Genomic DNA, 26,695 nt, shown 5'->3' on the forward strand with positions numbered 1-26,695 from the left:
CAAAAATAAATAAACATTAAAAAAAATTCTCAATGGGTAATCTCATTTGAACATGGTAGTAACATCCTAATCCTTTCTTGGATCAGCTCTGTATCCATTATAATTAAAAATATGTGAAAGGTGCATGAGTGGCTCAGTTGGTTAAGCATTCAATTCTGATTTCAGTCAGAGCAAGATACCAAAGTTCATGGGTTCAAGCCCCGCATCGGGCTCTGCCCTGACAGCACAGAACCTGCTTGGAATCTTCTCTCTCTGCCCCTGCACCTCTCATTCTTTCTCTCTCACACACACAAAATAAATAATAAATAAGAGAATACATAAAACTTATAAATAAGCTTAAATATATGTGTAAAAATGGTATATGCATGCGGGAAGAGAAGAAGAGGAAATACTGAGAATTAAATCAGCTGATGGTTCTGAGTTATGGATAGCAAGTGATTCCCTCCCCCCGTTTATTGTAATTAAACCATTTGTGTAACTTAAAAACAAACAAAAACAACAACAAGAATGCCTCAAAATGAGAAAGCAATGCCCCCGGAGTAAGAGTTGCATTTTCAAAAACAGGCATTTTTACACTCTCAGTCTTACACTTATGAAACCCATTTTTATCAGCCTGGATTTATTTCCACTTTCCAATAATGTATTCCTTAGTCGTCTTATTTCTTGGTCTCATCAAGATACCCCTTGATTAGAAAACCGAACGAGGGAAAAACTAAATTATTTCCGACGCTCCAGTCTGCGTACCTAAGATAGTTTCTGTAATACCAAAGACAAGTTCCTGGAAGTGCGGTCTTCTTCCATCTCCAAGGCGGCTGTGCGGGAGATGCTGTGCACTAAGGCACCGCCAGGAGATCTATATTTCTGTTCTTGACATCTGTAGGTGCCACTGCCACCGCCAATGGTGATGATGATAAGTGATGGGAAAATGAACTGGGAGGTGATGTATCTTCCTTGACAGATTTAAAGGATTGCCGCGGGCAGCCCCGAGGCAAGTGCTGACTGAGGACATTCTGGCGCCTGCATGGGTCACCGTGGCACAGACAGGCAAAGCTGTGAAGAGCTGGGAGCAGTGCGCAGACTCTGTGCTTTCGATCTCTGCCTGGATCCTTTTTGTGCATTGGGGGTGCGGGGGTGGGGGAACTGGACATTGTACTATAGAGTCTGAAGCATCCGTTGCTGTGGGTTAGTTGGTCTCCGTCGTGTACTTGGGTCATTCCTGTGGGGAGCCGGTATTTACGGCGCCGTGTGCAGCTTCCAAGGCTATGACCGCAGTAAACAGGGGAATAGGGTGAATATCCTACAATTTTGAGGCTTTCACCCAGGGTGCGGTAAGTGCTGGTTGTGGGCTGGGTGCCTCCTAATATTGGTCAGCGGGGAAGTGTCTGACCTGAGCTATGGCTCTAGCAAACCCAGGCAAATACAGACCTAGGTGAAACAAAGGACGCTGGCTGCTCCCTGGGGAGCCTGAGGTGCTGTGCTTCCTGCTTCTGGAAAGCCAGGCCTGGGGTAATATCCAAAGAGAGAAAATGAGCTAGCACCCAGTTACCCTACTCATTTTGCTGATTTAAACAGACCTAGGATTTTTGGTTGTAAAACAGCTAGTAACCCTTTGGCTTTTCTTTTTTGCTTCTGTCTTTTCCAGAGCTTTTATAAAGATTTGACTTTACTCAAAATGTGCAAAGAAGAATAATGGAAGCCCCTGAATACCTGGATTTGGATGAAATTGACTTCAGTGATGACATATCTGTAAGTTGTACTTCTTGCAAACAATGCTTCAGGAGGTTCTGCCTTTACCTGTAATCTGCGGATCCTGAACTCTTCCAATCGTGTTTAGCAGTTGATGGCAGATGGAATGTGGCTTTGGGGTCCCCTGGACCAAGAAGCGAATCTCACTTAATTGTGTGTATTGCATGGTGTGTGTGGGGGCGGGGTGGGAAAGGCATCTGACCTCATTGAGCTCCCCCCTTCCTAATTGTTGTCGAAATTATTCACCGAGAAAATTTATGAAATGCCTGCAGAGAGCACATGATCAACCCTATCAGTGATAATTCCCTTTATAGGACTGGCTTTACCGCAGCCAGCTTTCTCTGGAGCTCACAAGGACACGACGGCCAAGTTGTTCACTGATGAACAAACAGTAAGAGGAATCCTTCCAGGCACTGTAGGTGTCAAAGCACAGGTTGGATGCTATTGGGGAATACTGAGAGTCATGTGTTGATGAGGACTGGGCCAGCTCCTCTCTGAGGCCCTGTTTAATCCTGTGAAGCTCTGAGCTGATGAACTTCTTCATTGTCAGGAGCCACCACCTTCTTGCTGCCTCCAGCCTATCTCACCATGGCTCTGAGGGGTCCTCTGTACGTACCCTGCCTAGAGGTGCCTGTGACTTACCTCAGGCCACACGGTCAGTTCTGCCTCCGAGGCCAGCCAGCAGCCATGTTGGCTGCTCACAACCCCAGATAAACCGGCTCTCAGGATATGTGACGAGAAGGTTGCTCTTTCTAAACTAGCCATATAACTTTTCTTCCCAGGACCTCCGTGGTCACAATTGCTGACCCTACTTTTCATCACTGTCTCAGGGCATGGAGCTTTGGGTCACCACTAGAAATGGTGTCAAAAAAGATAAGCTTCTTTTCACACACCTCTGGCAAAGTTATTTCTCTACTCCGCTATTCGCTATTCACTTTGAAGTAAAACTTGCATACTGTATGCAAGGATTGGATTCCTCGGGTGAGTTTGATGAATGATCTGCTTTATACAACCTTGGATGATTCTTGGTGTGCCAGGGAAATGTGAATGCCGCCTCTCCCTATTTTAGCTTCCAGACAATCTTTATTAATCCTCATTGAGACCAATGCGAAGTGAGTTTCTTCCTTCCCACCTTATCTTTCTGTCTCTTTCTCTCTTTTTTAAGTTACTATACTTAAAAGTGTTCAGAACATGGTTCTGTTATAGCATTGACCTTGAAGTACTTTTTTAAGTGTATTTATTTTGAGAGAGAGAGAGAGAGAGAGAGCAAGAGCGGGGAGAGGGCCAGAGAGGGAGAGGGAGAATCCCAAGCAGGCTCCAAGTTCAACACAGAGCCCAACTTGGGGCTCGAGCTCATGAGCACAAGCTCACAACCAGAGCTGAAATCAGGAGTTCAACAGTCAACCAACTGAGCCACCCAGGCACCCCTCACCTCGAGGTATTTTGAGCCTAGTGGGGAGAAGCAAAGAAAGTAAAGAATAATGTGGGGAGATGTGGGGAGATGTAGGGAGTGTGGAAGCTGTCTTAGAAAGAAAAACATACGTTATGATTAGGAGTTCAGAGTAGCTCTCTTAGGTTTGATAATGAAGCAGCATTTAAGGAGCTTGGGGTTTGGAAGGCCCCGTTGGGCTCCAGCCTTGTTCTGACCTGTGCTGACTGGAGAGCAGTAACTTTGCCTCTCCCAGATACCCACCAACTTTTACTGCTGTGTTGAGGATTGAGTGAAATAATAATATATGTGGAGCACACAGCTTGGCCCACCGTTAAGTTGCCCTTAAAAATGGTAGCTTTTGCTATTATTTCAGTGAATAATAACAATAATATTTATATGGCCAATGGTGAAGAAAGAACTCAAGGGAAAAAACCAAGCATCATGTCAGGACTTTTTTTTTTTTTTTTTTAAATACAATAGAGCATTTGTACTTACAGAAGAATCATCTGGCAGCAGCCTATAATTTTGATGAATTAGGGATCTCCACTTGAAAGATAATAAACCATGTTAAGCAATAGCCCACGCTGTTTAGCAAATCGGGATACGGGATTATGTAATAGTCGAGCTCCTACAACTTGACCACTCTGAAACATAAATAAAGATTATCCATCTGTAATTGTGTAACTGCACTCAAACCTTCCCCCACCCCTTTAAAGATGTTCTATTGTTTGGATCTTTAACCTGCATTTAAACTTAAATCAGAGGGGGAAAAAAATGATACTGCGTGGAATGGTTGAAACAATCACGGCTAACATTTGCCGAACACTCACTCTGAGAGAGCCGTTATCTTGCTTAATCCTCACAACAATCCAGTGAGGCAGGAACTTGTCATGATTTTCATTTTACAGACGAGGACTCTGAAGCATGGAGATGTTACCTAACTTATCCAGGGCCACCCTGCTAGTGGGGAGCCATCTGTCTCTGGGATACCTGCTTCAGGCTACAACACCTGACTGCCTCTCTAAATCTATTACAGTGGTCCTCATCAGGGTTGATTGTACCCACCCCCCAGGGGACCATTTGGCAATGCCTGGAGACATTTTTGGTTGTCATGGCTGGGGAGGTGTCCCCCCTGGCATCTAGTGGATAGAGATCAAGGATGCTTCTGAACAACATAAAGTGCACAGGGATCCCTACAGCATCCCTTACAGCAAAGAGTTACCCGGCCTAAAATGTTGGTAGTACTGAGGGCAAGCAATCCTGGTTTTTCTTAAACCACATGAAATTAAAAGAAGCTCTACTTTGGCAACCTCTGTAATATGGTAAGTTATTTTATAATACAGTAAAACCTCCGTTTGCAAGCATAATTCATTCTGGAAACATGCTTGTAATCCAAAGCACTCATCTATCAAAGTGAATTTCAAGAGCCATTGGTTCAGCTGTGGTCCTGTGACATCCGGCATTGTGTACAACTCGTACTGCAAGAGATCGCTCATTTATCAAGTTAAAATTTATTAGAAATGTTTGCTTCCCTTGCAGAACACTCGCAGGACAAGTTACTCGCAATCCAGGGTTTTACCATAGTTCCATCCGATCCAGGTTCAAGCCCTTACGTGTGCCAGAATCGTATTGTTCTTATATAATCACTTCTTGTAGAAAGCAGTGATGACCTCTTCAATATTGAGATGATTGGTCTCAGCCTCTTTAGGTAAATGAGGAGCAGTGAATGTTACAACCGCTTTAAGAGCTAAATGGAGACGATTCCGATGCTGACGTTTAACAAGATGTGTTCAACTTGCTAATTCACTGGCATAAAAAGAATATAGCCTCCCATAAACATGCCTTTGTTTTTAGGATTCCATAACCTCCATCTCTGATGGCGCTTACACCTCTTTCCTGGTAAAGTGGCAGGAGTGGGGAAGAAAATGCTCAATACGTTTAAAAAAGATGCCCAAGTTCACAAGTGTTTTTCTGATTCTCTAGCCGTAGCCCTATTACATCGTCTGAGCTTTCTGTTTCCTGATTTTCCCCTCTGGTCATGAGCCTGGTTCTTGTTTTAATTAAAACACAAGCTCTATATTGGTTCAAAAAAAGCAACTAGAACTTCTTTGCCTTTACCTAATGAGACAAAACCCAGAAGGCAATCAAATTATTTTGAAGTTACCCAGACTCAAAAATAACATTCATCCTTTCCAAAATGCAGGGTTTAAACTAACTACAGGCTCGTCTCCCTGCCATGTCCAAGGAGAGAGCATTGCACATTCCCTGCAGGTCTGTGAAGGAGATGATAGGGCTTTTCTGTCTCTGCAAAAGGGTTTGCAGATTTCTTTCTTCATTCCTGCAGAAGCCAGATGCTTCTCCTGAAAAAGAAAAATGCACTGGGATATTATTTTACCACAGACTTCTTAGTAGCCACGGTGTATTTATTTTATTAAGAAAGGCCAATTTGCAGGGCACCTGGGCTGCTCAGTCGGTTAAGTGTCCGACTTCAGCTCAGGTCACCATCTCAAAGTTCATGAGTTTGAGCCCCACATCGGGCTCTGTGCTGACAGCTCAGAGCCTGGAGCCTACTTCGGATTCGGTGTGTCCCTCTTTCTCTGCCCCTCCCCTGCTCATACTGTGTGTGTGTGTGTCTCTCTCTCTCAAAAATAAATAAATATTAAAAAATTAAGAAAAAAAAAAAAGAAAGGCCAATTTGCTATTCTTCCAGATAGTATATTATACACAGAACAGAACAAAGCAGAGGCCGAACTGTAGATCTTGTGAGGAGCATCCCTCCCAGCCCTGAGACACGGGCTCTGCCATGTACCACACTCCACTCTGTGAGTCAGGGGTCTTGTTAAAGATTCCTATAACTCTGCGGGGCAGGCCCTGTTTCAATACCCAGTCTGGCACTTGAAAAAACAAAATTGACCCTTCGAGAAAGTGTATGACTTTCACAACGTTATGGATAAGTAAGTGTCAGGGTCAGGATTTAAATACAGAACTATGTGACCACGTTACTCTTCCCCTTCTGAGCGACCTGGTGGAGTAGAGACTCCGGACCAGTCCATAAAATGCCATCACTATCCTCCATCGGTACTGATGCAGTTGCAAATAGCTGCTTGGAAGTAATGGGGTTGGTATATATTCCAAATAAAATAAAACGAGTGAAAGAGAATGTAGGCGTACCTCTTAATTTTACTGCATGTCTGCTTTCCCATCTGTAACATGATAATTATCATCTCTACCTATTGCCCTGGACTTTATGGAGAAAATACGAGATTTTATATATGTATGTGTGCAAATACATGCCCACATATTTATATAATACACACATACCTATTTGCATACCTGTGTGTGCATATGGACATACACATATACATGTAAATATACTCCCGCACATGCACACAGACAGAAGTGAGGACACACTCTGTTCCTCCTCAGGAAGCTTTGCCACCTTTCTGTACCATTGTGACTACAATGGGTGAAAGATGACATTTTTTTGACAGTCTATTTTCTGTGCAAGCCACATGAGAACATAATGAATAAATTCCGTTCCACCTCACTCTAACCTTTGACCCAAGCCCTTGAAGCCTAGACTAATAGCACAGAATGATATGGATTCATTTTCCTTGAGTGACTGAGCCACAGTGTGGTAGGAAAATAACTTCTTCTGGTAAACAAGTCTCCTCTTAGTGGATTCTCACATTTTTCCAACCTTGCACTACAATGCCTGCCCCTGTCTGGTTTGTGTGCACCACTTTTTACTCAATGCAATCCACTGACACTTCCGAGATTTCATTACGTTTCCACAAAGCCATGTGCTGTGGTGGGAGGCCCCAAGAAAGGGCACATAGAGCTTATCAAGTGGACTCAAGCAGAGAGTTGATTGGATCAAGAATATAAGTTTTGCCTTAAGTTTAGGAGTGAAAAGGAGTGTAAAGCTAATCAAGGTAAAGAGAACCTGGCTTGCCCCTCCTCTCTAGCAAGAAATCTACCTGAGCGAGATCCTAATATACTTTCTTGTGTGCTCCCCTACAAAGTTGCCAAGATTCTCACATGGCCTCTGGCCACCTCCGTCTCTTCTTCACTGTCCCGTCTATCAGCCCTGCCCTTCCTAGCAGTTGCCTGGTTGCCTGCTCTTATCTTCTTAGTGTGTCCCAGTATGATCGACTTTTATCGGGTGTTCACATGTTCTTTCTGCAAATGTTTTGTATTCAAGTCTGCATTACCTTTCATTCCTTCCTCCTGTGGTGCCCGTTATCAAAAACCTCATGCCTTGTTCTACTATCCTGTGTCGTCTGTGTTCTCTTGTTTCGGTAACACCTGCCAGGAAAGGAATTAGGAATAATCTAGTCCAGACAAGATGAACGATGTGTTCATGTCCCATAGGTAGTATAAGAGCCCAAGACCAGAACCTGGGGACCCAGACTTAACATCTTGGATTCCATACCCCTTCCTGAGAATGTGGAGAGCAGCCTTATAGATAGAATGATTTCCAAGAATGAACAACTGCCAGATTTTTTCTTTTGCTCTTCTCTTACTCTGCAGATAGCCCTAAAATGTCTTATCTTGCTTATGAGTTATAGCACATATTAGATTGGCAATGCAGATTATTCACACAAACTATTTACCTTTTATGTACTAGATTTAGTGGTGATCTACTCAACAACATGTATTAAACAGTTACAGTGTTCCAAGAGCAGTTCTAAGCTCGGGTGAATGACACAGACCGGATCGATGTTCTTAGAGTTTCCAGGACCCTTTAATAATAATTGAGCATATTATGAAATGTCCAGTTGAATCCATAGAAGGTCAGATTTAATTACAATATCAAACTCTGTTCTTGACGGCCTTTATATTTTTGTGGTGATTGATAATTGGCTCACAATTGAAACTAGACCATCACTGAGGCTGAACAAGTATTATAGCCAGCCCTGTGTCCTACTGCAAGTTAAATTTCTTTTGTAATTTTTTTGTGACTTGGAATTTTTGCCTCAATAGTTGCCATTGCTTTGGCTTCACTTCCACATGCTCATTTTGTATACTTGTTAATGTAAGTAATGGCTAGCATTTATTGAACACTTAGTATGTATCAGAGACTCTTACCTATGTTTTACATTATTAAATTCATCGTCTTCACAGCATGCTCTTGATATAAGCACCATTATTACCCTGCTTTACAGGTGAAGAAACTGGTAGGCAGAGGTTAAGTAACTAATATGAATTATCTGGAAAATGGTGAAGCCAGGATATAACATGGATGGTCTGGCTGCAGAAACCATATATGTAACCCCTGTGTTGAAAATGACTGCTGCTGGGCTTGTTGGTTACCTGTGGTTGGCTCAGTTCATTGAGGTCTCTTCTCATCCATGATCACTTGTCCTCACAAAGGGGGACCACTCATTGCTGTGATATCTCACCACACTTGCCAATGTGGACCTTCATCTTTTGCCTAACTACACATATGAGCAATATAATGCTGTATGTGGTAAACTCTTAAAATGGGCAAAACAGTTACTGAATTTTCCCAAATACCAGCTACAAAATATGTCTTAGCGTAAAATAATTTGATTATCTTTTTAAATTTTTTTTAATGTTTATTTGTTTTTGAGAGACAGAGAGAGACAGAGCGTGAGTGGGGGAGGGGCAGAGAGAGAAGGAGACGCAGAATCTGAAGCAGGCTCCAGGCTCCGAACTGTCAGCACAGAGCCTGATGCAGGGCCAACCATGAAGTAGGACACTTAACTGACTGAGCCAGCCAGGCACCCCAAGAATTTGATTATTATTAATTTAAAAAAAACCCTCTCAATAGAATAAAAACAAGGAACAAGAACAAAAATCAAATGCATTTGAAAAGAGGATCATTTGTAATAATTTTCTTTCACAAAGCCTAAATGATAGAAGGTATTTAAAGCTGTCTGGGATGAATGTATGAAAACATAGATCGCCAGTATTTGTACTATATAGAGGTGGTCGTTAAGACTGTGGGCATCTGTATGGCCACCTGTGAAACATGGAATGTGGAAGGAATAACATTCCAAGAACGGACTGCGTAGAAGTATGTCCCACATGGGACGAGGGAAAAGAGGCTTCTATGAAAGAGACTGGGAAATCGTTTTCAGAAGTACACGAGGAATGCTAAGGGATCTTAAAAGGGAGAGAGGTATCTAATGAATTTAAAGGAGCAAGGGGTAAATAGCAGGGATTGGGTCATGATAAAAAAAGAGAATGGTTGGATTTTCCAGTTAAGACCCATTGAAGGGCATAGTAAGAGCAGGGCCTTTGGGGGTAGTGAACAGAAGCCATGTTGTGGTGGCTAGAAGAGCAAATGTAAGAGATGAGGGAGGAGAGAAGAGAACCACAGCAATTCTTGAAAAAAAGATGGCAGTGAACACAAGAGCAAGAAAGGCCATGATTCACTGAGGAGGCAGCATGTCTTCAGGTGGCAGAGCTGCTTGTTTGTCAGAGGAGAGAGCTGATGTCGAGAGGGTGACTGACAAGATGGAGGGACGAGGGATGATGGCAGAGCCAGAGACCTGAAGGGATGGGAGGGGAAGAGACAGGAGCACAAGTGGAGGGCTAGTGGCGAAGGGGTGGACTGTTAATGCCACATCCTCTGTGGGGAAGGCATGAAGTCAGGACACACCTTCCTCAATTGGAAGTGCAGGCCACTGGAGAGGAGTTCCAGACTTCAGGAAAATACTACATTTCTGAAAACCTCGCTTCAGGGTGTGTCTGCTTTCACTGCCAGCTTTGCGTGCACACACGGTTGCTGTTTCACTGGGTGTGTATTGAGATGCCTGCCTGAATTTTGGAAAGCTTTGTGAGAAATCATGAATTTCAGGATGGTTGTTTGGATGACTGGCTTAATTGTTTCTTTTGGAAACTTAATGAGACCTTAGCTGTTTAAAAGTCTCTAGCTTCAAAAGGTGTTTGGGATTTTAGTTCTTTTATTCTTTCCCTGTGGCTCATTACCGCTTGAGTAATGTCTGCATGTTCACCCAACTGGCTCCAGCTTTCAGGAGTAAGGGCCAAAGCCTTTCAGTCTTGAACAATATCTAGGATGGTCAGAGATCCTTATGGCTTGGTGTAGAAATCACGCACTATTATGAATCCCATGCACGCTCAAACTGTTTTGCATGGCTGAGTGACAAAATTGACTGGCTCAGGCAGGGATGTGTAGGATTGTCTTGTGTCATATCAACTCGAGTTCGCAAAGGAATGTTTCAGTGTCGGCCCTTGGCATGGACTCTCATAAAGGAGGAAAGACCAAAGAGAAGTTAAATAATGTGCTGGGGCAGGCTGGGCTCTCCTTTCCAGTCCAGCTCAACCCCGTCTTCTGTCTCTAAAATTCCCACATCTGGATCAACTGAGCTTCAAAGTCAGGAGGGCAATGAAGATGATGAGGGAAGGGCTGTGTGCACAGGTGGAAAACAGGTTAGGGAGAAGAGACAAAAACATTCAACATCGTTTCACGGCTTGTAAACTGACTTCACTTGTATTATCCACGTATGATTATCTGTGTTCTATAAATAAAGAAAGCAAACCCCAGAGATATGAAATGACTGGTTTGTCCAGAACCTCAGTTAATAAATACCAGAACCTGGGGCACCTGGCGGGGTCAGTCAGTTAAGCATCTGACTTCAGCTCACATCATGGTCTCGCAGTTCATGAATTCGAGCGCCCCATGGGGCTCTAGCTCAGACCCCACTTTGGATCCTCTGTTTCCTCCTCTCTCTTCCACTCCCCTGCTTGTGTGCCCTTGCTCTCTGTCTCAAAAATAAACATTTAAAAACTAAACAAATACCATAACTGGGGCTTGAATCTGCATCTTCTGGGTCCAGATCCATTGTTCTTTATACAGAAGGCTAAGGCATCAGCCAGTACCCATACTGTTAATCTATTAGAGGTGTGTTTTTTTCTTTTAAATATACCATAATTTCATGGCTAGACTTGTAATAATGAGGGATTTTTTAGGAAGATGAGGGCTATATAACTATTAACTACTACTTTTACTGTTTTTATTATTGCCACTAAAATCATGATTACATAGGGGAATTCATTTTATTCAAGTTCAGTAAGTACCCACTATCTTTGGTAAACACAATATTGTCCACACCCTCAGGAAGCAGAGAAAGCAGTGACATAAACATATAGGTGAAATATCATGGATGGATTCTGTAATGGATTTATGCCTAAATTATATATAAAGCAGTTGTTCCTAAATGTTAGCATGCATCAAAATCATCTAGTTGGCTTGTAAAAATACAGATTGCTGGGCTCTACCCTCAGAGTTTCTGGGATGGGGCCCAAGACTGTGAATTCCTAACAACTTCCTAGATGGTGTCTGTGCCCCCGGTCCAGACACCACACTTTGAAAGCTGGAATTACTTCCATCTGGGAGTGTGGGAGAAGATTCTATAGAAGCGATTCCCAGGCCGATCTTGAAAAATTAAAAAAAAGTTTGCCTAATGAACTGGGTGGAATAGCATTCCAGGTGGATGGAATGGCACGCCTAACAGTATAGACAGGTAGAACAGCAGATATGGCATCCCTAAGAACTTTCATATTGCCACAATCAAAAAAGAAGTGAACAATGGTAAGAGATAAGTCCGAGCTCATGGAAGGCTTCCTGTGCCATGCTGAGGCTTTGCCCTGTAGTCCGTGCAGAGCCACTGAAGGATGTGAAACAGAGAAGCACCTTAGTCAAATCTGCATTTTAGAAAGCCAGTTAATTGGAGTGCAAGTATGGAAGCATGGAAGAAATGCCCACTTACTACCTAAGTATGAAAGAACTCCTTTGAACAGCTGTACTATTCTGCCGGGGATCCATCAAATGTGTGTTTGTCTTGGTATTCCAGTCAAATAGTTAATAAGCCACTGTGTGCCACGTATATATGCAAGTCAGAGACACCATCCGTTCCCTCAGGCAATTGTGGGAGCCAACACTAACATCTAGGAAACAACAGAGCCCAAGGCAAGGCAGTATTTTACCAAGGGCAGTAAAGAGCAAGGTCATTTAGGGCTGAAGCAGTTAGCCAGGGTTTCATGCAGAAAGCACAGCGCAAGCTGGCCTTGCAGAAAGGCAGCTTTTCCCTGGCCAGAGGAAAGCTTTGCCAGCCAAGGTACAGAAGGTGGAACTAAACTTTGAATGCACACTGCATGCACACTGAAGAAGTGGAGGCAACTGGTCCACCTGTAGAAGGGGCTTTTCTTGAGACCTGGAAAGGAAGTTTGAATCACAAAGGCTATTTCTACGGGACTAACCTCTGGAAGATTTTTCGAAAAAGAACAAGAGTGACATAAAACCAGGAAACAACCATCTGCAACCCCCCTCTCTCTAATCACCCAAGGATAAAAGGCATCAAGGGAACAGAATATAAAGGCTGGGGTTGGGAGCAAGAGACAGGGAAGACACTTTGGACTTTGGTTCTGATAGGGCCAAAATGACAGTAGTTGTTGCCCAGGGAGTTGGCCGCTGTCCAGAGAATGAGGTGGCTTGGCTATCAGACAGCTCCTTCTAAAAGGCCATCTGTCCTTTGTACTGGGATGAAGGGCTGGGGAGCCCTCCCTTTTAGCTCCCAGATGGTAGGACAATGCACTCATGCGAGAGAGACTTCCTGGGTCATTTGCTTATTCCCAAATGTGCAAATATGAAAATGTTTTCGCATGTTGGTTTTGTGAATTGTATGTTTCTCCGGCCACTCTTCCCATCGTGACCTGACCGTACAACATTCTCTTAAGCTTCATCTCCTATCCAGAGAGCAGCGTTTGTGCTTACTGAAACAAATACCCAAACTGATTCTGTTTCTTGTGTCTTTATAAAAGATGGTAGATTTGTTCACAGTGTAGATTGGAGTCTTTGCTGAATTTGACATTCCACATACCCTTACGGTTCCCCAAAACTTTGATTGTCTGGCCAACACATCACCCTTTTCTCAGATGGCTGTATTTGTAATTTTCATCACCAGGCACAGCACATGACTTTTTCCTCAAGGTCATTATTCCCAAAGAATTGAGACGTATACCTTCACAGAAGTGACTTTCTGTACGCCAAGGGTGGAGAGACAGAGCTGCCGCGGGTAACACAGTTTGAGGTGGTGCGTGGGGCTCCGCGAGGTTCATCCTCTGCCTGTTGCTCAGTCCCCACACCATCCGGGCAGCCTGTGCTGCTCGAACTTAAATGTCATTATGTTAAAAGTTGCTGCACACTCAGGATCTTTGAGGTCACGTAGGAAGAGCTGGGGGTAGAGCTCATAATTCAGAGATTCTGATGTAGCCGACTTTGGGGTGAGAGGTGGCGGTTAGGATGCATGTGGCTGAAAATGCAGGAAGCCCCGCAGCCAGTTTAATCAAATATATATCATTAAGCCCCGTGAACAACCTTATTCAGTTTATCATTAACTCCATTTAAACACTAATCCATCTTTAGCTCCCTCTTTCTAAAATTTGCCTTGGGAGAAAAACAAAACAAGACAGAAGGAGCAAGGGTGAGACTTTGCCAAAGGGTGCTTTTGTGGGGCGCATGGCCATGGAAACAAAAGGCCCTGTTTTAATTGAATTGTAAACTGTGTAATTATTTAACCTGTACCAGCTGGTCTCAAGAAGCTACCGGATTCCTTAGAGATCTTGTACTTGGCCAGGAACATAAGGCACCTTATTAGGAACAAGAAAAATGCCTTCTGTACCTATGTTACCCCCATCCCCCAAAGAACATACTGTAAAAGGGGAAAAATGCTTGAAGTTCAGTTTGGGTTCAAGAGACAGCCCTCCCTCTTTCTGAGTATGTGAGTGGATTGACTAGTAGCACCTGTAGTCTCTGAGGACTGGCCAACATAAACAGGATGTTATTGCATCAGACAGGTAGGAGTAATTTCTCTAATTGGTCATTTGAGATTTCATTTTTCACTTGCAAGACCTGCAGATTTAATTTGTTTGTGACATGCGGTTGGCAAATTGACAATACATAAACTGCCCCCTCCCTCTGTCTTGCTGTCCTGCCATCATGTGGAAAGCACTGGGGGGTCTCCATGTAGACCCTTCGCTTCATCTGTCAACATCAAGCTCACTAGAGTACCTTCTTATTGACAAATGTACCCTAATTACACATTCCTCACTTGTAATGCTAGAATAATCCTAATGAGTTTCCCGTGATCATTTTTCTTTCAGATTAATTAAAGGTTTTTTTTCTCATTCCCCCCCCCCCCAATTCTGAGTGAAGTCCTTTATCACACATTCTCATTCCCATAAGAACAGTATTCCCAAAGGTACAGAGCCAAATATTTGTAGGTAGCTGGATTTTATGAGTTAATGTATGATTGAAGATGGTCCTTTGATTAAAGAAATAGTTCATCCTATCTATTTTGTTTTAAAACATCCTTCTCTAAAGAAAGATTGATTGGCATCAGACAGAACCCCCGTAAATCAGAGCTATTGATTTTACATTTGTTTTAGCCCTTCTGGTTTTATGCCCCCTTATGTCGTAATTTGTTATCCTGATAGCTGGCCCCTGAGTCGGTGCCCGGTTGATCCCGGGGGCTGGTTTCTTTCAGTTCGGTCTAATCTATACATAAAACAGATTAGCTTCCAGACAGAGAACCAAGCTCCTCTTGCTCTTTAAAACATCACCCCCTGTGTTTCCCACGGAGCTCACGGATGCCACACAGTAAAACCTCTGGCAAGTGGCGACATGAGGGACGTTGGTGTAGCCCAGAGAATATCAGCACAGGTGAGGCTCCTGGCTACCCTGGGTGCTGCAGGAAGCTGGGTGCTTCTCCCCTTGGCCCTTCACAATCAGACTCAAAACGCATGTATTCCAGACACCTTCCGGAAATTCCTCAAGGCCAGAAAATTCTTCCATCTTCCACAAGTCGCAGAAGCAACAAGAGAGAGAATGTCTGCCGGATACAGTTTGCATGTTAAAGCAGGGGTACATAGCCCTTCTTGATGTACATCTGCTTAGATGTATACAGATAGAGCTTGGGTCACTGCCAGATCACTGAGGAGCCCGTTGAGGATAAAATTAGACTTTTCTGGATCTACATGTTGTACTCAAGTGTCACTTCTTGTGCTTTGGTTTTTCTGGCCACTTGAATGAATGCAATGCTCTTGTTTTAAGTTGTTTTATTCCCTTTCTCCTCCGGCTTCCCATCCAGTACTCGGTGACGTCGCTCAAGACCATCCCCGAACTGTGCCGAAGATGTGATGCGCAAAGCGAAGACAGATCAGGTAGGTCCTTCTCCTCATCCCTCTCCTTCTCCTGACTCCGAGAGAGCAGAGGGCTCCAGGAAGCTGCCTCCCCCTCCCACAACTTGCCCCTGCCTTCTGTCTTTCCTTTACAGCTTCTCCCTTCACCCCCCTACGCACACTCCCTCAACGAACAGATGTTAGGTCACCCTCCACAGGCTAACAGGACAGGGAGGCCCTAATGAGGACTCGGCTGTCTACAAATCAACGTAGGCCGTCATCTGGACAGCTCCAAACCACAGTATACGCGGCAATTTACTGAAAACCCGAGAAACCATTGGTGACAAAACATAATGATGGAGGCGCCAATGAAAAAATGTTGGATGCGTTTACTACCCATATGGCAAGGACCAGCTTGGGGGATGGTGCTTTGCCAGAATCTGAAACCCTATCAGGGATGCGACATGATAGGATCTGCAAGAAGGCATACTGTAACAGTTAAGATTAAAGCAAAGCTTTGGAGTTTAATAGTGTAAACTAAACAGAGAATTATGGCATACAGATGAAAACCAGCTGGTTGACCTTTTCTCCTTGCACACACCCCCACCCCTGACCAAAAAAAAAAAAAAAAAAATACATTCAGGGTTGTTTTTCCCTCTGTAAATCAAATTAAGTTTCTCTCCTTTTCTCTCCATGATGGGCGAAAATAAAAAAAAAAAAAAAAAAAAAAAAAAAAAAAAGGATGTTGATGGAAATGATACAATGGCATTAAACTAAGAAAGGATGTTTATTATTTTTCGAAGTAATTGCCCTAAGGTACCACCATTGATCGTGCCAAGCTCACCTCCTCTGATAGTAGCTAGGATCCTGAGAACCATGGGGAATGGAAGGTTCCAGATAATCCTCAGATGATGTGTATCGGGTTTCATAGAGGACCCTTACCTATATAGCTACTGGAATTCTAGGCCTTTCTTACCGAAGACTTGCCCAAAGCTAATCTACTTTTTTCCTGGACAGCTTGTTTACTTTGGAGACTTTGCTTAGAGGAAATGGGACAAATAATTAGTCTTTCTAGGTTTGTTTATCTCTGTTTTTTGTGTGAGTGAAAGTAATACTTCAATGTTTGGGTCAGAAACGCAGAGGATAGTTCTACATTCGCATAAAAGTCTTCATTTACCTTCAGAGTTTTGGGTTTTTCTTTTTCTTTATCTTTTTCCTTTTAATTTCAAACAATGTCAAGTTTCTGGCGGGTTCAACAAAGGCTCTAGCCATGAGGCTTTTAAAGATGTGCCTCCTTACAAGCCATCGCCAGGCTCCAAGGTTGGATTGCTGACTGTGGGCAGTGACTTGAGTCCAAGTTAGGGTTCAGTGACTTATCACCCATATGACGTACAGCCTCAAACTGATTGTCAACAAAATAAAGAAGAAGCTTGTTCTGCCAATGTTACCAGGTGTTGTTAGGATTAGAGTTAGGTGAGGTATCTGAAGTTACTGTTTCTGTGCTAGCTACTGTTGTAAGCCCTTTCCTCACATTAGCTCTGTTAATCCTAAAATCCCCATGGGTGGAGTACGTAGAATGCCAATGCTGTAGGTGGGTAAACTGAGGCACAGCAGAGAAGTTAAATATCTTGCCTGCAGTCACGTAGCAGTTAAGTTGCAGAGCTGGGATTCAAACAGCAGCAAGTGTACCTCTCGAATGGGTTCTTTTTCCATCGCGTAGGCTTCCTCTCAAATAGCTTGACTTAGTGGCATTAATTTAATTTTAGGATATTATCCTTTCAAAACTTTCAAAATCAGCATTTTTGCCTCATAGACTGTGGTGAACTGCTCTTCTCTGTTTAATAGCTATTCTTGCTTACTGAGGTAAGTGCATTAACCAAAGCCGTTAAAGATCATTTTTCTTGGGGCTGATTCACTCCACTTTCTCCAGGTCACGTGTCTTCCCACCTCTTGCGCAATAGGTGATGTTGGATATTTCCGCTCTGGTTGAGAAGGAGGCCAGTTTCAAGTGTCAAAGCTTTTAGACTTCACCCAGGGCAAAGACCCAGTGCTCAAGGTCCTCGGCAGTAGTTAGACCTGACAGGAAATGGACGTATGTGGGCAAGACTCAGGCCTTTTACTAGCATCCCATGTAGGCCTCACTGGGAGGCTGCGAAACTACTTTCTCCCAGAGCAAGAGTGATCCTAGAGAAAGAACATATAGAAAAATCCATCTATCCGTAGCATCACTGTAGATAATCTGTGAGCTCCTTTGAAAGGAATCTCAACATAGTAAAGAGTTTTCACAGCTAGTTTTTGAAAGCATTGAGGCATTCTCAGTTCCAAGGGTATCCAGATATGGAAGTACCACCTCCTTATACCCCTCCACTCTTGCTCATATCAACTACCCACGAGGATTTGGCTCCAGGAGGCCTTGCACATGTCTACCTTTATGGTAATCTTTTCAAACAGACGGCAGTCGAAGGCACACTGGCCTCTGAAAAGAGTCCACCCCTTCTTTTGGATGGGGAAGCCTCTGGGGAGACTCTTCCCCAAACCTCTCCTCGCTTAGAATACACTCCACCTGATCAAGGCTCTTTTGAAAACCATTTTTGCACAAACAAGTCCTTGACCAGGTGTTCTCGGACCCATTTGTCCTTTTTATTTATTCATTCAGCAAATAATTGAATACTTTTTGTCATTGACACTCAGGACATGGGAACAAGTAAGATGTAGACAAGGCCCCCGTTCTCACAATGTTTACATTCCGGGGAGTGGCAAGAAGGCAAGCAAACGAATTAATACCAGATCATTTCACACAGTGGTAAGAGGGGACGAAGCAATGTGATAGAGTAACTTGTAGGAGTTGGAGGAGGGCACTTGGTGGGGCAGGGGAGAGGGGAGGGTCTGGGAGTGTTAATAAAAGACCCGGCCAGAGATAACCAGTGCAGATTGTTGAAGGCAGAGGAGCTATATAGCAAGTGCGAAGTCCCTATGCCAGGAATGAGCCTCGCATGTATGAGGAAGAAAAAGAAAACCAGAGTAGCTGCAGCAGGGTGATCGAAATGAAGATGAGGTCTGGGAGATGGTCAGAGTCAGACTCTGTAGGGCTCTATCGATCGATCACGTACGCGGACTTTGGCTTTATGCTAAGTGCTATGGAAAGCACCACCAGCAGGATTTCAATTTTTCTAAAATCTTGTGACTTGGAAAGAAGCCTCGGTGTGTAGAATCCTAACTCTCAACAGAAGGAACCCAAAACCTATCTGGTCTGATAGACCGCGCAAGTGAACATGCAGGTAATACAGTAAATGAGTAAAATGTGGACAGTTGATGAATACGGATAAAAGGTACACAGGTGTTCTTTGTACTGATTCTTTTTAACTTTCATAAATGTATTTACAAATGAGAAAAATTAATGGCTTACAAATAAAAAGTTTTTTAAAAGGCCAAAAACCAAAATCATGTGGTCCAAAGCCCATCGACGGGGATCCTCATTATCCTTCCTGCTCATTCGAATGACAGAGAGCTCACAGTCCCATGAGGCTACCCATCCATAAAGGCTCATTGTTTACTTTCAGCCCAAATAAGCATCCCTGAAATTCCATCCCTCAGTCCTGGTTCTTGTTTTGGATCCATGGAGAAGGGCCACCCCTCCTGGACAAGGTGCCAAGGGTTTAGAGATGGCAGGCCCTCCGGGTCTTGTCTTCTCCAGGTTGAAGTTTCCCTCCAGAGTTTTAAGCGTGTCCTGCTCATTCTTGTTGTCTCGCGGATGACTGCAAATTACCAGCACCCTCCTTTAAATTGGAGCACCCTGGGGTGGCTCCACGTGTGGTCTGATGAGAGCCTGTCAGCCCCACGGTCAGCCTGCCAAGACTCACCACCCAACTCCCCTGCCTTCCCAAGTGAGCTGCAGGAACAACACACATGCCTGTCCTTTCTGCCTTTTCCTCTCAAGGAGCCGGAACATCAGAAGAGTCTGCTGGTGGCCTTGGAAGCCCTTCCATGAGACATACAGCCTAGAGCTCACCACCCCCCCTTCATCCCTAGACCCTGGGGCAGCCCATGGTGGGCATTGAGAAAGGCAAATGGCAGAGTGTTGTCAGAGGCTTGGGGCGGCGTCCCACTCACTTCCACTAGCTCTCTGATGGGCATGACCGTGTCCTAGAGGTGCCCTTCTGTTAGCCGAGGGCTTCAATTCCTGTTGAAATCTACAGTTTCCTCTGCCAGGAATAATATTTCAAACTATCTTCCATCAGTTACACTGCACTGTGACTGAGCTTCAGATTTTTGCAAGAAAAGAAGTTTGAAAAGCTGTGTGAAGGTACTGGAGGTCCCACAACAAGGTCGGAGGGAGGTGAAGTACTAGAAATTGCACCCTTCAGGACAGACTTGGCCTCTCTTTGGAGCTCCTTGGTGCTGTTGAGAGATCCACGTTATTTCTTAGGTGTTCAGTGTCCCAGGTCCTCCATAAGCAGCTTATTTGTCCTCAGGATAATTCTCTGAGGGAAGACCATTATTATGTCCAATTTAATGGCGAGGCAACTGAGGCTCGTAGAGCATAAATAATTTTCCCAAAATTCTGGACCTGGCAGGTGCCTTTGAAACCAGCTCTGACTCCAGAGCCCTATGAAGTTGAGTCAACTGAGCAGGAATTTTCATCCCAGGAGCCATGGGTGGCTACTGGTGTGAAACAAGGATTAGCAGCAAGGAAGTTATGTGTGAAAACTTGCACCTGGGAAATGAAGTTATTGGTGAAACATTTGCACGTATCCTCCGCTTAATCCCTGCTGCTCATGAAGGAAAAGAGGAGAGCACAAGGCAGTGAGTGTTAACTCTGCCGTACGGTTTTCTCCAGATGATGAGTAATGTATGTCGACATATGGTGTTCAAATCAGACATACTCAGTTTCATTGACTTGGAGTTTTCTTTAACTGATTGGACATTCAAATGCACACAGGTTTCAATTCACGATGCTTTCAGTGTCTTGTGATTCTTTCCAAATACGCATGTGCTAAGCCCATTGGATAATTTTCTCATGAAAGAAGGCAGATAAATATTAATGCTGCTCTGCATCTGAGAACTGAGAATGCACCGAGGAGAGAAAACTCAGTTATGTAACAGTAATAAATGGCCCTGGGATGTGTTTGACAACAGACTCTGAGAGAAATTAAAATTTTTTTATTGCTTTATTTTTGAGAGAGACAGACGGAGTGTAAGTGGGGGAGGGGCAGACAGAAAGAGAGAGAGAGAGAGAGAGAGAATGAGTGAGAGAGAGAGAGACAGAATCTGAAGCAGGCTTCAGGCTCTGAGCTGTCAGCACAGAGCCCGACGCGGGGCTCGAACTCACAAACCGCAAGATCATGACCTGAGCTGAAGTCTGGATGCTCAACCGACTGAGTCATCCAAGCACCCCAATTCTGAAAGAATTTTAAACCCTACATAATATGGACTACAATTTACATTACAGGGAGCAAAGGAAAGCCTTTCTTTTTAAACTTCAAATCTGGTAGGTACTTGGTAAAAGGCACTGTGGTTGTATATTTAAACGCATTGCACATTTGCTATAGTTTTAGCCTCTCTGAGAGCAGATTTTGTGACAAACGCCATACCTTAGAAAATATTTGGTTTTCATGGCACCTGGGTGTCTCAGTAGGTTGAGCATCCAACTCTTTATTCTGGCTCAGGTCATGATCCCAGGGTCCTGGTCTTGAGCCCTGCATTGGGCTCCACACTGAGCATGGAGCCTCTTACCATTCTCTCTCTCCCTCCCCATGTGCCCCTCTCCTCAGCGTGTGCTCTCTTTCTCTCTCTGTCTAAAATTAAAAAAAAAAAAAAAGGTGGGGGGAACACCTGGGTGGCTTAGTCGATTAAGCGTCTGACTTCTGCCTAGGTCACTATCTCATGATTCGTGAGTTCGAACCCTGCATCTGGCTTTGTGCTGACAGCTCATAGCCTGGAGCCCGCTTCGGATTCTGTGTCTCCCTTTCTGTCTGCCCCTCCCCTGCTTATGCTCTATCTCTCTCTGTCTCTCAAAAATAAATAAATATTAAAAAAATAAATAAATAAAATAAGAAAATATGTGGTTTTTAAAGATTTTCAAGGATTTCAGCCAGCAGCAAAAAGAGTAAGTTGACATGAAATTTATCCCCCTGACCCTTCTGTAACGTAGCTGATGGTGCTAAATATATAACCCCTCTATCTTCAATTTTATTAAGGTTTAATGCTAAAAGCTTGTAAGTGAAGGTTGGTGGGGCAGTTTAAATTGGAAGGCCTGCTGATGACTGTATCTCATATGATATAGTGCAAAATGGACTCCACAGAAGAGAGAAACACATTTTCTAAAATCTCAGTTAAGAAAATGAACACTTCAATCCAATATGGCAAAGAATCTAACAACTATGACAAAAATCTCAGTTATCTAACCACAGTAAAAATGTGCAAACAATAAGACATCTAGATGAGAATGTTAGTCAAGTAAAACAATTATTTTTCTTTTTCTTTACCAAAACTACACTTATAAAGGTGATATAATCCATTATGAAAAATGGAAGATAGGGGGGTGCCTGAGTGGCTCAGTTGGTTGAGCGTCCAACCCTTGATTTCAGCTCAAGGCATAATCCCAGGGTCTTGGGATCAAGCCCCAGGTCAGGCTCTGTGCTGATAGTGCAGGCCTGTTTGGGATTCTCTTTCCCCCTCTGCTCCTCCCCCCAGCTATGCTTGCTTTCTCTCTCTTTCTCTAAAAAGATAAAAAGAAAAAAAGTGGAAGGTAAAAACTACAACTAATCCTGCCACCAAAACAAAATGTCACTCTACATTTGTTTCTAGCCTTTCTTTTCCTGAGGTCTTGTTTTTGTACGGTTATAATCATAATGCAGGGAAATTTTTAGCTGCTGCTTTTTCCTGCTGCTACAGAATGGGCACGGCCATCGTTCTGAATGAAGCCCAAAACTTACCCATGAAAGTAGACCTGCCTCCCCATCCAGAGGGAGAGACCACCTCTGCCTTTAATCTGTTAACACTTAGCTTATGTTTCTGAGAGGAAGGGTGTAAGTCAGTGCGGGGAAAGATAGGAGCAGGGGGATGATGGAAAAGTTCAAAGTAAACCTCTGGTCATGTTGCAAATAACGAGTGGGGGCTAGAAGGAGCAGAGCTTAAATACATCACACACTTGCCCCGTCATCTCTTTCCATGAACATTTCTTATGTTTGCTTAGCCAGAGCTACAAATACCACAGCTCCCTAATTTTCTACATTTGACTAGCATTGTAGAATTAAGAAATGAGACCGAGGCGCCTGGGTGGCTCAGTCAGTTAAGCGTCCGACTCTTGATTTCGGCTCAGGTCATGATCTCATGGTTCATGCGTTCGAGCCCTGTGTCAGCCCAGAGCCTGCTTGGGATCCTGTCTCTTCCTCTCGCTCTCTGCCCCTCTCCCATTTGTGGGACTCTCTCTCTGAAAATAAATAAACTTAAAAAAGAAGAAAAGAAAGAAAGACAATGTTAAAGGGAAAGAAAACTTCGGGGAAGGGGTCTCCTCTCTCGTGTTTTGGTTTATTTTTTATTGAACTCTAAGAAACGTATCCCCCACCCTCTACATTGATAAAGAAATCTTGGTAGAAGTGAGTTCACGGAAGTCTGTGGGAAGGAAGGATGAAACTTTGGAAGTAGGGAGATAAGCATCCTTTAGGCGGGAAGGGAAAGAAGAAACTAAGAGGTAAGGAAGAAGCGATCCAGAAGCCTCCAGAGTGACTTGTACCTTGTGCGGCCTCCACAGTTCCATCCTGTCATAAGGGAGAGTGAGTGGTTTCCCTGTCCCGTCTTCCCAATCCAAGGCACAAGTGTGAGCATGTGCAATGGGGTTGGGGAGGGGAGTGGACAATACCACTTTCAGGGCTTCATGGCACCTCTGAGAGCTGCCTACTTCTTGCCGAAAACATCCTCTTTGTCTCCCGAAACTAAATGTGCTCCGTCTTCCCATTTAAAATGAGCCCTGTTGGGGTTTCTAGGTGGCTCAGTCGGTTGAGAGTCCAACTTCAGCTCAGGTCATGATCTCATGGTTTGTGTGTTTGAGCCCCACAGTGGGCTTTGTGCTGACAGCTCAGAGTCTGCTTTGGATTCTCTGTCTCCCTCTCTGTCTGCCCCTCCCCTGCTCGCGCTCTCTCTCAAAAATAAATAAACATTAACAATTTTTAGGGGCACCTAGGTAGTTCACTGGGTTAAGTGTCCGACTTCAGCTCAGTTCATGATCTCATGGTTCATGAGTTTGAGCCCCATGTCGGGCTCTGTGTTGCCAGCTCAGAGCCTGAAGCCTGCTTCAGATTCTGGGTCTCTCTGTCTCTCTCTGCCCCTCCCCCACTTGTGCTCTGTCAAGCTGTCTCTCTCTCAAAAAATGAATAAGCATTTTTAAAATGTATATATTTTTAATTTTAAATGAGCCTTCGTTATTCACATGCCTCCTTTGTGCTGACTCTTCCCCTAAAAAAAAAAAAAAAAAAAGGTCATAAAAGAAACTCAAGTCATAGACACAGAATCCTAGAGTCTCATAGTTGAAGGGTCCTCAGAGAGAGTCAAGTGTCACCTGAAAAAGTCCAACCCTTCTGGGGCATCTCACAGTGTGGCCCAGGGCCAGGACCACCACCCATCGGCATGACCTACAAGCTTGTTAGAAAGGCAGGCTCTCGGACCTTACCTCAGACTCTTGAATCAGGATCTGCATTTTTAAAAAATGTTTACTTATTTATTTATTTTGAGAGCACAAGATAGAGCAGAGAATGGGCAGAGAGAGAGGAAGAGAAAAAGAATCCCAAGGAGGTTCTGTGCTGTCAGCACAGAGCCCGACGCGGGGCTTGGACCCAGTAGTGGTGGGATCATGACCTGAGCCAAAGTCCCACGAGAAGTGAGATCATGACCTGAGCCACCCAGGCACCCCTAAAAATTTTTTTTAATATATAATTTTGAGAAATTCTTAAAATACACATAAGGGTTGTTTTTTTTCCCCATTGTTGACCATAATGCTTGTGAAGTACATGGCAAACTGCACCAGAAGACAGAACGCAGTAGCCCTGCTGTTCATTTATCCCGGGAAGAGCAACAGTACGTGCTTTGCTTAGTTTTGCTCCACCTGTCTGTTCCGAGGGCCATGAACTAAAACCTGTGGCCCAGGTGGGAGCTCTTGAGAACAGACTCCCGCCCCCCAACCAGGCGGGCTGTGGAGAGAAAGAGTATGCTGCAGGCCAGCACTGGGCCTTCCTCCCATTTCCCCTACCCCCTCCAGACCTTAAACAGTATCCTTTTCAAAATGGGGCCCGATTTCACAGACTCACCACTTGGCTTCTCAGGTAAGATAGAATTCATTTCGCTTTTAGCCAGAAAACAGTAGGGAATACCCTTATGCCCTGAAGACATAACCCCTTCTGTTTCTCTTTTTGGATCTAAAGCTATATTTCTAACGTAAGTACCTAGCTCCATTTTTAGAAATAAAATAATCGGGCATTTGGGGAGTCATCAGTTGGGGCTGGAGAGTAGGGGGTAGCATACGGATTTTCCAGCCACCACCCCTCCTCCATCTGCCTCCTCTTTCTCTGGAAAGAAAGCTCGCAGGAACCTGGTGTTCTTTGTCTTTGACTGTAGATCAGCACTGTAAAACATCGCCACCTTCAGTTAAAACTGGTGTGTGTCTGCACTTTGCAAAACCACACTGAGCTTCCTAACACTTTCCAGATACCACCCAGAGTAAGCTCTCCCTGGTTTCAGTGCTTCTTTGCTGGGTGAGCCTCTCCGCTGTCCCTTGACATGCATGTCTCTCTCTCCAATTCAGCACAGGAAGGGAGGGAAAGAAAGAAAGGAGCCTGGAAAATGGACCTGGAGTGAATGCAAGACTTAATGCACTCACGAGGTTTTGCTAATGGCAAAGTGAAGGTCAGCATACTTTTTACATGACAGAATAACTCTGAAACCATATACTTTCTTCAGACCCACCAACTCCTGTTCTGAAACGTAAACTGTACTTTTGAAGCTCAAAGTTTTAAACTTGTCAAAGTATTGAGTGATTTCATGATAGAACGTGCCTCTTTGGTGAAGCGACTTTCCTACCTAGTGTAGTAAGGGCTTGAGTATTAAATGAGTTTTCACAGAACAAAGGGATGGGTAGAGATAGGGCACAAATTTATAGGAGCAAGTCTTCACAGTCCTGGGAAGAGCTGGAAATAATGAAACATGAAACTGACCCTTTCAAGAGCTGCCTGATACCAACAGCCACTTGAAGTCGGAACTTTAGAAGCAAATCAATGAATCTTTTCCAATAGTATTTTAATGTCTTAATGTGAATAGATCTTTGGTTGATATTTTTATAATAAGGACGTGCTCAGTATTTCCCCTTCAGACTCACAATACCCTCAATAAAGGGCTTACGGCATCAATGAAAGCGATGAACAAGCAACTCCATGGGAACATTTCAGGAACATGCATTCCTCACACGTGTGCCCCCCAATGTAAATGGCCCTACACACTTCTCCAAATCCAGAGTTAATGCCACCCTTGTTCTGGATCAGGTTACAGTCTAGTCTCCAAGGATGGTGTGGGGAGGAGTACCCAGCAGATTGTCCACCCTCAAGATTCCAGACCCCATCTTCCTCTCATTGTGAGATGGCATAAGTCACCTGTCACCCCTCCTTACAGAGCGTCAGATGTTGGCAATAAGCAGGCCCACAGCAGACTTCAGTTTACTGTGGGTTAAGGGAACTCTTGACTCTAATATTGACACCTCCAGTCTTTCAAAATGTCCCTCCCTTAAGTGTAAAAATAGAAGGAAGTGGAATGTTGGAGAACTTAGCAGCTATGTCCGTGAAGGTCCTCAGGCTTCCGGTAGCTATAGATGTAAAGCACATCGTTAGGCACAGTTTAAGGCACTTACGAGTAAAGCTGACCATTGTGTTTTTCATGGAAGATAGAATTTATTTAACTTTTAACAGTGAATAATAGGGGAAACACTATTTCATCCTGACCATTTCTTTCTCCTCTTGATATCCAAAGCCGATTTTCTAAGATGGACACATAACTCCATATTTAGAAGAAAAATAAATGGGCATCTGGGGAGCCAGCATTGACGTTCAGCCTTGAAAATTGAATCCACTGTTGCAATAGCAAGCTGTACATTATCTTCCTAAGAAAATACTAATTTATCAGTCCCAAGAGCCAAAGAGTTGTTCTGTGTCAGCAATCAGCTTAGCCTCATAATTATAAATTTGTAAGGATCTGTTGAAAGACATGGGTCCAGAAGAATTATAGTGTTTCATAGTGAGTCACTTAGAATAGAGAGCCCTGTTATTTGTAGACATTCCATATAGTCATAGAAATTTAGAGATGGAT

General features: G+C 43.8%; 1 protein-coding gene across 6 annotated transcripts in view; it reads left to right on the forward strand.

The window, feature by feature from the left end:
* Positions 1-26,695, forward strand: part of LOC122216892 (synuclein alpha interacting protein) — a 157,322-nt gene that overhangs the window by 79,541 nt on the left and 51,086 nt on the right. For all 6 annotated transcript variants that reach the window (XM_042933877.1, XM_042933885.1, XM_042933862.1 and 3 more), the window contains 2 exons: positions 1,643-1,746; positions 15,319-15,391. In XM_042933877.1, coding sequence (XP_042789811.1) covers positions 1,690-1,746; positions 15,319-15,391 — 130 coding nt within the window. In that variant the 5' untranslated portion in view covers positions 1,643-1,689. The remainder of the gene's footprint in view (positions 1-1,642; positions 1,747-15,318; positions 15,392-26,695) is intronic.

The sequence above is a fragment of the Panthera leo genome, chromosome A1, assembly GCF_018350215.1.
Source record: "Panthera leo isolate Ple1 chromosome A1, P.leo_Ple1_pat1.1, whole genome shotgun sequence".
Classification (NCBI taxonomy): domain Eukaryota; kingdom Metazoa; phylum Chordata; class Mammalia; order Carnivora; family Felidae; genus Panthera; species Panthera leo.